The sequence below is a fragment of the Diabrotica virgifera genome, chromosome 2, assembly GCF_917563875.1.
Source record: "Diabrotica virgifera virgifera chromosome 2, PGI_DIABVI_V3a".
Lineage (NCBI taxonomy): Eukaryota > Metazoa > Arthropoda > Insecta > Coleoptera > Chrysomelidae > Diabrotica > Diabrotica virgifera.
In genome coordinates, this window is record NC_065444.1 from 214,312,254 (window position 1) to 214,326,307 (window position 14,054).

The following is a 14,054-nucleotide window of genomic DNA, read 5'->3' on the forward strand; positions in this document are numbered from 1 at the left end:
TCGAGGCCAGGCGCTTTTCTCGGTGAACTATTTTTGATATGTTCATTGATTTCTTCCGGTGATGTTGGGGGGATGAAGTCCTCTGGGTCTTCTGGTCCTTCTTCTTGTTCTTCGACTTCTTCCAGGAAGTCGTCGTCTTCATCTTGGTGGAAGTTCAGTCTGCATTCATCTTCGAGTGTAGTCCTCATTGCCTCTGCTTTGTCTTCTATGGTGTATACCATGCCGTATCTTCCATGTAGTGGGGGGATGGGTTTCCTGTCGCTTCTCAACATTTTCTGGAGCTTCCAGACATTTCTCATGTTTGAGTCTTGTTCTTCCATCTCTTGTACAAAGTTGTCCCATTTTTCGCTACGGTGGAGTTTTAGGGCCGTTTGGACCTCCCTATTTAAAGTATTTGCCCAGGATTTATCTACTCTGTTTCTTGTTCTTTTTGCTGTTTTCTTTGCTCTATTTTTTTCCCTTATCAACTCTTGTGTTTCTTGTGGTATGTCTTTGAACCTTCCCATGAATATCTCGACATCTTCCTCTGTTGTGCTGTTTCTAATTGCCTCTTGGATGATATTTTCGAACTCTAGGACTTTTCCTTCTATTTCTTCTGGATTGTTTATTACTGGCACTATGTTTATTCCTTCACTTACTAACCTTTTGTAGTTAGTCCACTTTATTTTCTTTTTTGTTCTTTTTGGCGGGTTTGTCTCTTCCCATGTTCCGATTTCTAATAGGATGGGGTGGTGGTCAGTTGATCCTTCGTCCAGCGTGATTAATTCTGATTGCAGTCCTAGGTTTTTGGCTACAACTAAGTCGATGTGTGTCGGAAGTGCGTTTCCTGGGTAGTGGGTAGGTTCTTCTGGGCCCATTGCTATTGTGTCTTCGTTATTTTCTATGTATCTGTTTAGTAGTCGTCCATTCCTGTTCGTAGCTCTGTCGTTCCAGTTGGGGGATCTTGCATTCAGGTCTCCTATTATGATGGATGGTTCGGCGATGTTTAGGAACGCATCTAGGTCATCGTCCATTAAAGGGTCTTGTGGTCTTACGTAGGCTGATGTGATCCTTATTGCGCCTTGCCTCATGTTAACTTCTATTGTTGTGGCTTCCATGTTGACCAGTGGTGGAGTAGTGTAACTGGTGTGTCTAATACCCTTCTTTACTAGGATGGCCGTTCCTCCTGATCTTCTAGTGAGGTCGTTCCTATATACGTCGTATCCAGGAAACTTTAGGTTGAAGTTGTTGGTCAGTTTTGTTTCCTGAATTGCTACGATGTCCATCTCGTATCTGTTGGCGAGTTCATCTAGTATGTTCTGATTTGTGGTTATGCCGCCCGGGTTCCAGGAGCCTATCCTCAAGTATCCCCTCTCTGCCATTAGTTCTGTGCCTGCCTGGTGCTGAGTATCACCTCTTGGACTACCTTAGTCACGATGTTTGTGACCATCCTGACTAGGTACTCTTCGTCTGGGAGGGTTGGTCGGTTGGACGGTGTGTTGTTCTGCGCTGGTTGGTCTCCCTGCGTGGCTTGCGCGTAGGATACCCCGGTTGCCTGCTGTCTTCGGTTTGGTGGTGGTCGCTGTTGTGACCTCTGTGGTGGAGGCCTCCCCCAGGTTGGGCACCTAGGACATCCTCTGTAGTTGGCTGGGTGGCTCCCATTGCAGTTGGCACACGTTGCCTTGACTTCTCTGGCTCTCTGGCACTGCTTTGAGTGGTGTTCTTCGCCGCACTTCACACATCTCGGGTCCTTGTGACACGAGTTCTGGGCGTGATGGTACCCTTGGCAGTTGAAGCACTGCGTCGGTCCTGCTGCCTTGTGTAGGTCCTCTACCACAACTTTCATGTGGCACAGGTTCGTTACCCGCTTTGCTTTTTCCACGTCTTCCTGATCCAGTGTCATGACAAACATGGGTAGTGGCCTCCTTTTCCCTACTCTCGTAGACATGTTACGTGCTGTGTGGCAGGTTATTCCATATTGGTTTGCCATGTCTTCTTGGATTGCCTTCTCGGTGGTATTCGTGGGCAATCCTCGTAACACTAATTTTGGTTTCCTGTCTTCGTCGAGTGGAAAGGCTATCCATTGTAGCCTCTTTTTCTCTTTGGCGGCGTATGCTTCTGCATATTCCTCCACTATCCTTGTCATCTTTCTGTAGTCATCCGGGCTTTTAGCCTGGATGAGCGTCTCTCTGCCACTTCTGGAGATTTTGTTTGTGGTGATGATGCCTTTGCCCTGGGCTATGGTAAGAATAGCCCCTGTCTCGCTGACACTCTGTAACTTAATTACAGGCGGTTTTCTGTATGGTGTTACCTGGTTTTCAGGTAACACGGCTTCTTCGGCGTCTTCTTCGTTTTGGTTTGTTTCCATTGACACTGTATCAGTTTGACTGGAAGCGGCAAGCGCGTCCCTATCTGTGCTCGTGGATGGAACTGGTTCTTCGGGGAGGGGTAGCTGTACCTGGGGAGCTAGTTTCATGGCTTTTTCTTGGTTGGACGTCCATGTGGCGTCTTCCTCGTCGGTTAGTGTCACCAGGGGTGGAAACTCTTCCTTTCTCTTTTTCCTCTGTTGGGTGGACGCCTCCTTCGTCGAGGTGGTAGCCTTCTGGCTGGGTGGTCGAGTCTGCTCGGTGGTCATCTTTTTGGTGGCAGGCTGCTCTACTGGTGGTTTTTTGTCCGTCTTTTCGGGGTTTTTCTTCTCCGGTTTCTTTGCGAGTTGTTTCTGGAGAGCTATCAACTCGTCGAATCTGGCATCCATCTTTTCGCTCATTCGTCGAATCTCCGTATTCAGCTCTTTGATCTCTGCCTTCTGTTGTGCGATCACCTCTTCATATTTTTTGTTGTTTGCATCAACGTTTGCTGCAAATTCTTTCATCAGGGTTCTGAGTCGGTTGATTTCTTCGTTGGCCCTTGTCAGCTCGTCTTCGCTGGCGGCATCCTCTTCAACCCGCTGACGTTTGGTAGTGCCCCCGCCTTCGGCGCCTGGGACGTCTTCGTCCATGTCCTCGACTTCCTGGGTGGCCTCGATGTTCTGGGAATCCTCGACTTCCTGGGTGGCTTCGGTGACGTTCTCGGTGGTCTCGACGTTCTGCGTGGAGTCCTTGCCTTTTGACTTCTTTTTCTTTTTTCTTGTTCTACGATTTTGGATCGTAAAACCGTCTTTTCCATCTTCCTGGTCGCTCGAGTGGTCATCGCTGCTCTCTTCAGGGTGCTGTAACAGGAGGGACTCTTTAGAGTCTGCATATCTTGGCGGGGAAAGCGCCTTGGATCTGGGGGGTGACCGAGATCTGACTCGTGTCATCTTTGGTTGGGAGCGGTAACCTAACTTTTAGAAGAAGCCTTTTTTTCAGCCGATTGGCCCGACACCACATCGACTTCAGGGTTGGCTCCCTGCACAACAGCGCGGTAGTTCTCGTACCTAGACAGAACTAGGTACGGGATCCTCTTGATTTTCTCAACTCTCTGACCTTAGGGGCCGGGGCTGCAAGATGTATTTTAAATAACTACACCTTGCAGTGTCGAGGCACAGTGTTTTAAACTGTACCCATTCCTAACGGAGGCACAGAGAGTATCCCGTAGCGGGCTCACGTCGAGCCCGCTATTGCTTATTCTGCTTTCCAACCCTTGTTTGCAATGTCTCAGAAAATTCAATGAAATCAAACTTCCTGAGTTTCACCACATCCAAGAGGTTGGCTTTTGCCTCTGCTTCCACGTCTTCGCGTCTAGCGAGAGCGAGCGCTCTAGTGTTGCTGTGCTTACATTCACAGCCGTACTAAGAAGTACGTTACACCAAAGCACTTCCCTCTCCTCGACTTGTTGCGCTGCTGCTGCTGCTCGTCCGCACTCTGCACGTCTTGTCTCTTCGGCGGCTACCGAGAGACTTACTCACTACCACGGTCACTGTAAGCCCGTAATGTCTACTAAATGGTAGACGCTTGTAATAAGTACTTATATTCACTTGAACTGAACCTATAGCACTAAAAGAAACAGATAATATGACAATCTGTTCTTTTTTAAACAATGGTATAGCCAAATGTTTTTCAAGGCCACGTGGATTGAGGAAATTCAGTTTGGGTCTGATTATCTTTTGAAGAAATATTTTCAGAATAGTATAATATATTATGTAAAAGAGACACAAATAGGCATTTATACTTGTCTTAAGAGGATCGGAACGTATTTGCGGCTGCAATGCTATTCAAATGGGGATTCATTTTTTTCAAATCCTGAGAAAACTAATAAGTATTTTGGAAAAATTTAAACGCAGAATGAAAGATTACGTTATTAGCGAGGGCCGAAAGTCCCTGAGAACTTCTACAATGTTTATTTTAATAAGTTACAGGGGTGAAAAAACTAAGAGAAAATTTAGTGTGATTTTTAAATTCAAATATCTCATTCAAAATAAACTTTTTATTTATTCTAAGGGACTTTCGGCCCTCGGTAATAATTTAGTCTTTCATTCTGCGTTTAAATTTTTCAAAAATATTTATTGGTTTTTTCAGGATTTGAAAAAAATGAACACAATGCCGTGGTAATATTTTCCAAATCTGTCTTTGTCTTACAACGCACTCAACCGAATATAATATTGTCAGCATATATTGTCAGTCAGACACTGACAATCAGTGACAATTTTAAATATTTGACATTGCATCGGGAATATTTTGAGAAATTGATTAAATATTATTGATATATAGTGTATTTGATAAATAATTGATTTAAGACGTGAACTTAATAAAAAGTTATTTATTGTGTATTATTTGTGAAAGATCCAAGCAGAGAATACATCAGATATATCCTGTGATCCAAGTATTTTGTTGTTAGAGATGTTCAAAATTGTAAGCGTTCCAAAATAACAACATATTATTAAAAAATCACTTTAACACTTTTCCTCTTTTCTCGATTGATTATTAGTTTTTGTTGTACAAATAAATTATTACAATCACTGAAAACATAGTTAGTGAAAAAATTATTACATTTATTAACTGAATTAATAATTTGCAATTATAAAAATAACAGTTATCCAAGAACATTCAAAAGCCATCTCTTTAAATTAATTATGACATTTTCAAGTAGAATGACATTCTAGTAATGTTTACATATCCACACCAGTGTGAATTTTACTACACGTAATTTGCCGTGTAAAGACAGAAAAAGTAGGGATACACGTAAAATATTTGCGAATTATGTACCCATAGCCTTAAGGGCAGGCAAAGTCCGAAAATTGAATTTTTTAAGTTTTTTGGGTTATGATTGAAAATTATTCTCTGAAATCTTCTCTTTCCAACGATATATAACACATTATAGTATTAAATATCCATGGTTACAAAACTATTTGTTTTCTGAACGTCTGCACTCAACTTATCGTGTACCGGTAGCTTTATAGCCTTTTAGAGTGTTTAATGTTTTTGCGATTTCCCGAATACTACGTTTTTAGCTTTTGATGTCAGATATCTCTGGTTCCTTAGACGATAGAAGGTCCAAATTTTTACAGTAATTGTAGATAGATAATATCTAGTCCCGCGTAAATTTTTATTGAAAAATGTACAAAAACAAGTAAAATAAAAATAAAATCTAAACTTTTTGGGTTTTTTTTTGTAAGAGTATTTTAAAAATTTTTAAAATAAATGTTTCTTTCGCTCTAACTTTACAAAAATCTACGCGGGACTAAACAATACGTGTAGTTTCAAAATAAAACAAAAATTAGGTCTCTAAGTGCTTTGGTTACAGAGCTATATGACATAATGTTAACATTGTCGTTAAATGGGACTTTGGGTGCCCTTAAGTGCCACATTATGTATATACGTGGCTTATATGTGCATATAATGTATAAAGTAACTTTTAAAATCGCGATATCTCAGGAATGGTAACTTTTAGGAAAAAAATTGTAAAGATTATTTTTGTAGAGAATGTTAAGATCTACAACTTTGGTTTGATGTTTTTTTTTGATAAAACTTACCGTTTTCGAGAAAAATCAAAAAAATATCAAATTTTGACCTTTGACCCCGAATAACTTTTGTTGCATACATGGGATCGATATGCTTTTAAAACTTTATTTGTTACGGCAAACTCTAGCTCTCCACCAAAATTTGGCTCTCCGGCAATTTTTGTTATTTGCCAACTATTTTGATGTCTAAGTTGACCGGATTATAAATATGATTTGATACATACTCTGGGCCGGTTCTACGGTTTTGAGTGCCCCGGACAAAACAAAATTTAGCCCCCTTTCATACAAAAAATTAACTACAAATTAAAAAAATACTAAAAGAAGACAAACAATCGAAATTACACAATAAGGAACTGTGTAAAAAATTATTTACTTAAAATATAATACAATAGTTATGTATTTATAAGTGATGCAACATATGGAATAGCATAACTGTAATAGACATGTAATACATTGTTTTATTCAAATTACAATTATCCGAATCTCGTGAATACGTGAAATTAGAATTTTCTTTTAATTTTTTAACAGGTTAAAAATTTGGAACGTCAGACTACGGAAACGTTCCATGTATTTTGTCGGACATAACTTCCAATTGATTTGTTATCATTTCATTAAACTCTCATGCAAAAATCAGACTGGTATTATCATCAACTGGGCATTTTAATGAGTGGAACATGAAGAACATGTCAAATGACAGGAATCATGTTGGTTAGTAATAGCAGTCTAATTTTTGCATGAGAGTTTAATGAAAGGGTAACAAATCAATTGGATGTTCTGTCCTACAAAATACATTGGACGTTTCCGTAATCTGACGTTCCAAATTTTTAAACTGTTCCACAATTAAAACTTCCCCTGTTCCATTGTTCCCGTACATCAAAGTTTGTCCGACTAGACACCGTTAAGCTATTAACAAATTTTCAGATTGCTATTAATCAACTTTTTTTTGGTACGCGGGATCCAGGCCTATTATATAATCGCTTAAATTATTAATTCAGTTCATTAATATGATTACTTTTTCACTAACTATGTATTCAGTGATTACAATAATTTATATCCTATAAGTACAATATAAACTAATGGAGAAAAAAAAAGTGATAAAGTGATTTTAGTAATATATTGTTACTATGGAACGCTTAGATAAATTTTGAACATCTTTAACAACAAAATACTTAGATCATAGAATATACCCTGGTGTATACATATACTTATAGAACTTCAAAAACCATTATTGTAACTGACTAAAATAGTTATTATTCTAATTTTAATAGTTTTTTAATTAAACCCGAAAATGTTGTAGGATAAACTTTAAACGTCGTTTTCTCGAAACTTTGCTTTTTTGAAATAAAATAAAAATGTATACCATTTTTATTCAGTTGCAATGCGAAGGCAAAACAATCTTATTTTTCACTTAGAACAGGGAGCGCAGTCCAGCACTCTGAATCGACGATTTTCGACTCTTATTGTAGTCATCATCGGAGAGGCGTAGGCCTGCTGCTCTCTGCTCGAAGTGACCAAACCATGAAAGTTTATCCCCACACTGCAACTGACGTGTATGGATTAGGTGACTAGCGTCATCTGGCAATTGAAAGGTAAAGTTTTCAGTAAAGTAGTAAAGTAAAGTAAAAAGTTGCAATTCACAACCCCCGTCTGCAGCTTGGTAAAGTTCCAACGGAAAATGGACCTAGTTACTCCATAGGAGTAATACTAATATAAAATAAAATAAAACTGTATACCATTTTTATTCAGTTGCAATGCGAAGACAAAACAATCTTATTTTTCACTTAGAACAGGGAGCGCAGTCCAGCACTCTGAATCGACCATTTTCGACTCTTATTGGAGTCATCACTTAGTCCCGGCGCATATTGAACCTAAGCGAGTCACAACCTGCGCTGGTGGGACCGGTGACCTGTGCAGTTATTTTTCTAGCGTGCCGCATATTAAACACAAGCTAACCCGACCGTCGGCTGTCGCCGTAACGAATAGAGACGGGCAAAATAAGTGCAAACGTGTAACGGTTACTATTGATACCGGTTCTCAGTGGTACTGAGTACAAATACTGATTACAAAATACTGATGTATCTGATCCTTGTACTGAATTGAGTAGGCAACTAAAAAACGGTAGTTCCGTACATGTAACTAGTAACGTTTTAAAAATATCTTACACGTCTACCTAGTAGTCGTAGCGGTATGACTTTCTAAAACATCGAATTTGATCATAAGCGGGGTGCATAAAAAGATATCTTACACTGAGTATTCTATTTCTACATACCTTTATAATAACAAGCATAAGTTAAACACTGCATTGATTGTGATTGCAAAAACGGTTCGCATGTTTTAAATAAGATTTTTGATGATTATGTTTTTGCTAAAATATTAAATAACACAAAAAATACAATTCACAGCCATCATTTAATTTTTAACGATAAACAAAAGTCTAATAAATATATGATGACAAGTTTAAAATTGATCCACTTTGTCGATAACAGTGTCATTAATAGATATTTTTTACCATGAATCATTTTCCAATGATTGTGTGGATTTAGAAATACATACTAAACAATTTTTTGATCTGTATAAAGGAGATTATAATTATGACACATTATGGTACTCCTTATTTTTCAAATAATATGCTCTTGTAAACGCATAACTTTGATTTATTGGCAAAAGCCACACTAACTACAGAGCCGTGCGGTACATCTTTTCAATATGATGCAAGTCTTCGAAATGCCGCCTCTTAAGTATTACAGAAACTTAACTTTTATTTTTATTAAATGAACCTACACAAAATGAAGGACACCTTTTATTTTAAAAGCAAAACATACTTTATAGACCTGGATCCGGCAAACTGAAAATTTGTTAGTAGCTTAACGGTGTCTATTCGGACAAACTTTGATGTACAGGAACACTGGAACAGGGGAAGGTTTAATAGTAAAACAGTTGAAAATTTTGGAACGTCACATTACGAAAACGTCCCATGTATTTTGTCGGACAGAACAACCAATCGATTTGTTACCCTATCATTAAACTCTCATTCAAAAATCAGACTGCTATTACTAACCAACATGATTCCTGTTATTTGACATGTTCTTCCTGTTTCACTCATTAAAATGCCCAGTTAGTGATAAACACCAGTCTAATGTTTCCATGAGAGTTTAATGAAATGGTAACAAATCAATTGGAAGGTATGTCCGGCAAAATATATGGAACGTTTTTGTAGTCTGACTTTCCAAATTTTTAACCTGTTCCACAATTAAAACTTCCCCTGTTTCAGTGTTCCTGTACATCAAAGTTTGTCTGACGAGACACCGTTAAGCTATTAACAAATTTTCAGCTTGCTATTAATCAACTTTTTGTTGGTACGCGAGATCCAGGCCTAGAAATACAATGTCACAAATGATGGCGTAATCCCTTTTCTATAGGTATAAAAATTTTGTAAATATCATTCATTTCTTAAATCTACACAACATTATCATTAAAAACCTTTAAGCATATCTGTGAATATCGCACAACCCTCAAATAAAATGTGTCATCATACCGGGATTGTTCATGCTTAAAAATAAAATATGTAGACAAGATATAAATATATGTAATAGGTAAGCAGTTTTTGCAACGACAATCCAATCACAATCAGTGTTGTTTATAATAATAGTAATTCCGAACGAGTTCTATTAGCTTTTCTACGTCCATCTCGAAAACAAAACCGCAACTGAGAATTGAGTCACGCGTCCCACGACACCAGAAAACTGTACGCCGATGACAAACGTTCGCATGCTAGACCTGGCACTGTATTCAGTGATATTAGGATGCGCAGAACTCTCTACGCACCTCGCCGGTGCCAGGTTGTGTTCGCTTAGGATCAATTTGCGCCGGCACTTAATCGATACACGTCAGTTGCAGTGTGGGGATAAACTTTCATGGTTTGGTCACTTCGAGCAGAGAGCAGCAGGCCTACGTCTCTCCGATGAGACTCCAATAAGAGTCGAAAATCGTTGATTCAGAGTACTGGACTGCGCTCCCTGTTCTAAGTGAAAAATAAGATTGTTTTGTCTTCGCATTGCAACTGAATAAAAATGGTATACATTTTTTTATTTTATATTAGTATTACTCCTATAGAGTAACTAGGTCCATTTTCCGTTGGAACTTTACCAAGCTGCACACGGGGGTTGTGAATTGCAACTTTTTAGAATTCCCTCCCTTTGTCTTCTTTGCAGCAGATAAGTTTTCAATTTAAAAATCTTTTAGTAATATTTTTAATATCTTTCAATATTATTAATGTTGCTACATATTAGGATTGAAAACTTTACCTTTACCTTTTACCTATGCTTTTTTGACTTATGGCACTCTTTGAGCGGAGGTGCGATATAATATTTCCTATGTTAAAATGTGGAACGGGTTGCATATGCGAGTTCATTGTGAATGAAATAAAAGAGAGACGTACTCGCAATCATTTATTGTATTACTCCGACCACAGGTTTAGCTCTCTACAATTTGCAGAGCATCATCAGTTCAACGGTTAAAAGTAAACTAAATGATGCCGATACAAGGAATGGTTTCTAAAGTCTGCACTATAGTAGCTTATTTCTTAATTTTTGCAAACGCTAATTTTTGTATCAGCATCATTTAGTTTACTTATAACCGTTGATCTGATGATACTCTGCAAATTGTATAGAGCGAAACCGGTCGTCGGAGCACTTGAATAAATGATTGCGAGTACGTCTCTATTTTTTTTTCATTTCTTATATTATTGAACAACGATTTAACAGTAAAATTTTGACTAAAAGCAAACACATATTAATTTTACATTTTTCTGTTGCAGCTCAGACCGTTATTGAAAATTTCCTAATTTTGCAACTAGAGTCAATAATAGCAGTTGAACCAAGTGGAAGTAGTGCAGTTTTACAGGAACTTTCCAATTGAATATTATCATTATTTGGTTTGGATACAAAGTTTGTACAGATTTTACTATTGGTACCAAAATTTATAGTCTAGGGGGGTCAGCGTGTCCTTTTCAATTCTGATGGACAAACTCAACGGTTTCTTATGGATTTTTGGCTGCTGATTACTAATTTCGAGGGTGGATTTCGATCCGAGTGACTCATAAACTAAAAGAGATAAAAAATGTTTCAAATAAAATTTGGTCCTTAATAAAAAACAAAGAAAAAAACGTTTACTAAACTTAAATCCAACAATTAGAACTCAAGATATCGTAAAATTAGTGCACATAGCAAATTGCCAATTGCAAAATAAGTATTTTTAGAAGCTGTATCGATCGTAACTCGGCTTCTACGCATGCAAATGAGCCTTAGAAGGTCTCATTTTAAAGCTTAATTAATAGGCTTTCAAACAAAGTTCGTTAAATAACTTTATCTTAATTTGTTTTAAAGTTATACCCGTTTGAAAGTATAATTTTATTAAAAAAATTGAGCATTAATTTGTGTATAAGGGTTTCAAGCAAATTTGAGCTATAAACATTTATACTTTAATTAACAATAATGATAGACGAACTCAAAAGGAACAATTTGAGCTTATGAAAATGTTCGTAAATTTATTTTTGGCCAAGATATCGATATTGTAATGTATTTTTCGACGCTTTATCGATCGTAACGCGGCTTCTACATATGCAAATGAGCTTTTCACGGTCTCATTTTAAAGCTTAATTAATAGACTTCCAAACAATGTTTGTCAAATTACTTTATCTTCATTTGTTTTTAAAGTTATACTCGTTTGAAGTTATAATTTTCTTAAAAAATTTGTACATTAATTTGTTTATAAGGGTTTTTAGTAAATTTGAGCAATAAACATTTATACTTTAATTAACATTAATAATAGAAAAACTCAAAAGGAATATTTTGAGCTTAGGAAAGCGTTCGTAGGTTTATTTTTGGCCAAGATATCGATAATTTAATAGCACGCACTGAGGCTCAAGACGGCTCACAGTCATGTAATATCACGGTAAAGACACCGATCGACTGCTCTCGTGTTACACTATTTTGATCAGGCAGGAGGCCTTGCCTATTCTTAATATGTCTGTAAATGTCTACAAATATAACATACTACTGTCAATTCTGTCTATAGCCGATCATGCGCCTCAGAACGCGCTATTAAAATATCGATTTTTGACCAAAAATAAACTTACGAACATTTTCATAAGCTCAAAATATTCTTAAAGAGCCAGAGCCTTATAAACAATTAAATTGTTTATAACAATTTTTTGACCACTCTGATCGAAATCCACCCTCGAAATTCGTAATCAGCAGCCAAAAATTTATAAGAAACCGTTGAGTTTGTCCATCAGAATTGAAAAGGACACGGTGACCTCTATTTGGCGCCTAGACAATTATAAATGCTGAGTGTATCATTTGGCTCGATGTGATTCATATAGAGAAGGTTATTAGACATCAAAATTGATGGTTAAAATTTATTATTCTTGTATTACATGTACAAAGACGATCAAAGATTATATATTTGTAAATATTTTATTAATAAAATCAAATTTTATACCCTTAATTTTGTTTTTGATTCTTTGCACTACCTAGCAATAGAGGATGGATTTGTCCTATCAACAAGGTAAAAAAACATCTTGAAGAAAATCCCACAAAAGAAGCAAGTAAATATTATTAGAGACTAACGCCAAGGTGGGAAAAACTGAAAATGCACCATATTTGAGTTTAAGAGATATTGTCGGGTCATTTGGCTTGGGCCTTAGGAACAATAGAGAAGAACGTCTTCTACAGTTGGCCAGTTAAAAAAATCTTTTGATAACAAATACACTTTATAAACACTACCCAAGAAGGCTATCAACGTGCATTACAATAAAGAACACAAAAATCAAGTTGACTACATACTCATACAGAAAAGATGGAAAACCTCAGTGACACACGTAAAAGTTATACCTGCAGCAAATTGTGATGATCCATCAGATCATGAACGGCTAAAAATGAAGTACAGGCTCAAACTACACACAACTAGAAAAATGCATCAGACAAAACAGTTATCGATAAAATGCAGAAGAATTTCAGATGAAGCTGATAAACGAACAAAAACCATACATAAAACATGGAATGAAACATGAAACCTAAAAGAACAAACATGATTGTGATTGGAGGGAGATCATTACAATAATTAGTAGAAAAAATAGAAGAGTTATGCTACAATATATCACAAAAATAGAAAACAATACTCAAGAAATAGCGGATATAAGCAAGAAAATAAAATATGCATCAGAGATAAAAATAACCATATAAATAACGTGTGCCAAGAACTCGAACAACATACAAACCGACGTGAAAGTAATGAATTATTTAACATAGTTAAATATTTGGTCCGAGAGTTCAAGCCATTTAAGACCATTCAAGTAAAAACAGACAGAGAGAGCATTGTAGATAAGTATTATACTATTCAGAATTATGCAGACACTTCAAAAATTGCATCAGTCTCAGCATTACAGTAGAAGTAGAGGGGGTTCTCAATCAACTAAGAGACAAAACACCAGGGATCGACAAAATACCAGCAGTGACTCTAATCTATTGTAACAAAACGAGCGATTTCGTATTTATTTACGACTTTATTAATTTATTTATACAAGTTTTCTTTACAAATCTCTAGCTTAAACTAAACTCAAATAAAAGCGCGCTCCGCTTAAATAGCAAATAACGTTATTCTCGATCATTCCAGACTTCGCCACCTCTAGCTATTGTGTGACCTTCCACATACCGCACGTCTTTCTCCACCGATTCCACGTATATCGTGCTTCCGCCAGAATGTTCTCGAGATGGAACCGTTTGGAGCTGCTACTTGCGGCCGGTGATTCATTCTTTTGCTACACTATCATCAGAGCTCTATCTATTATTTTTGGCTTTCGGTATTGTCTTTCTGACTTCCGATTTTATTATACTGGGACCTCTGTCTACCCCATAAAAGTCAATGATATATCCTCTTATCCCATTCTTTGTACGGTTGTTAGTGATCACATTTTCTAACGCAGTTTATATCAATTATATGCAGCAAGCGCTGCGGTATACATTAGACACACTACTAATTAGACACACAGGCACGTAATTTCTAGGCGTGGGCTAATCCGGCTCGTTCTCACCTGTGATTTTCATGTCTTGTTAACTTCCGGCTCGTTCTCACCTGT

The 14,054-nt window shown here is 37.2% G+C and overlaps 1 protein-coding gene across 2 annotated transcripts in view; it reads left to right on the forward strand.

Moving 5' to 3' along the window:
- Positions 1-12,424, forward strand: part of LOC126879813 (ankyrin repeat family A protein 2-like) — a 41,597-nt gene extending 29,173 nt beyond the window's left edge. For both annotated transcript variants that reach the window (XR_007696285.1, XM_050643082.1), the window contains one exon: positions 10,734-12,424. Coding sequence is in view for 1 of the 2 variants with exons in the window: in XM_050643082.1 (XP_050499039.1) it covers positions 10,734-10,834 (101 nt within the window). In the remaining variant the exon portion in view is untranslated. The remainder of the gene's footprint in view (positions 1-10,733) is intronic.
- Positions 12,425-14,054: the final 1,630 nt, after the last annotated feature.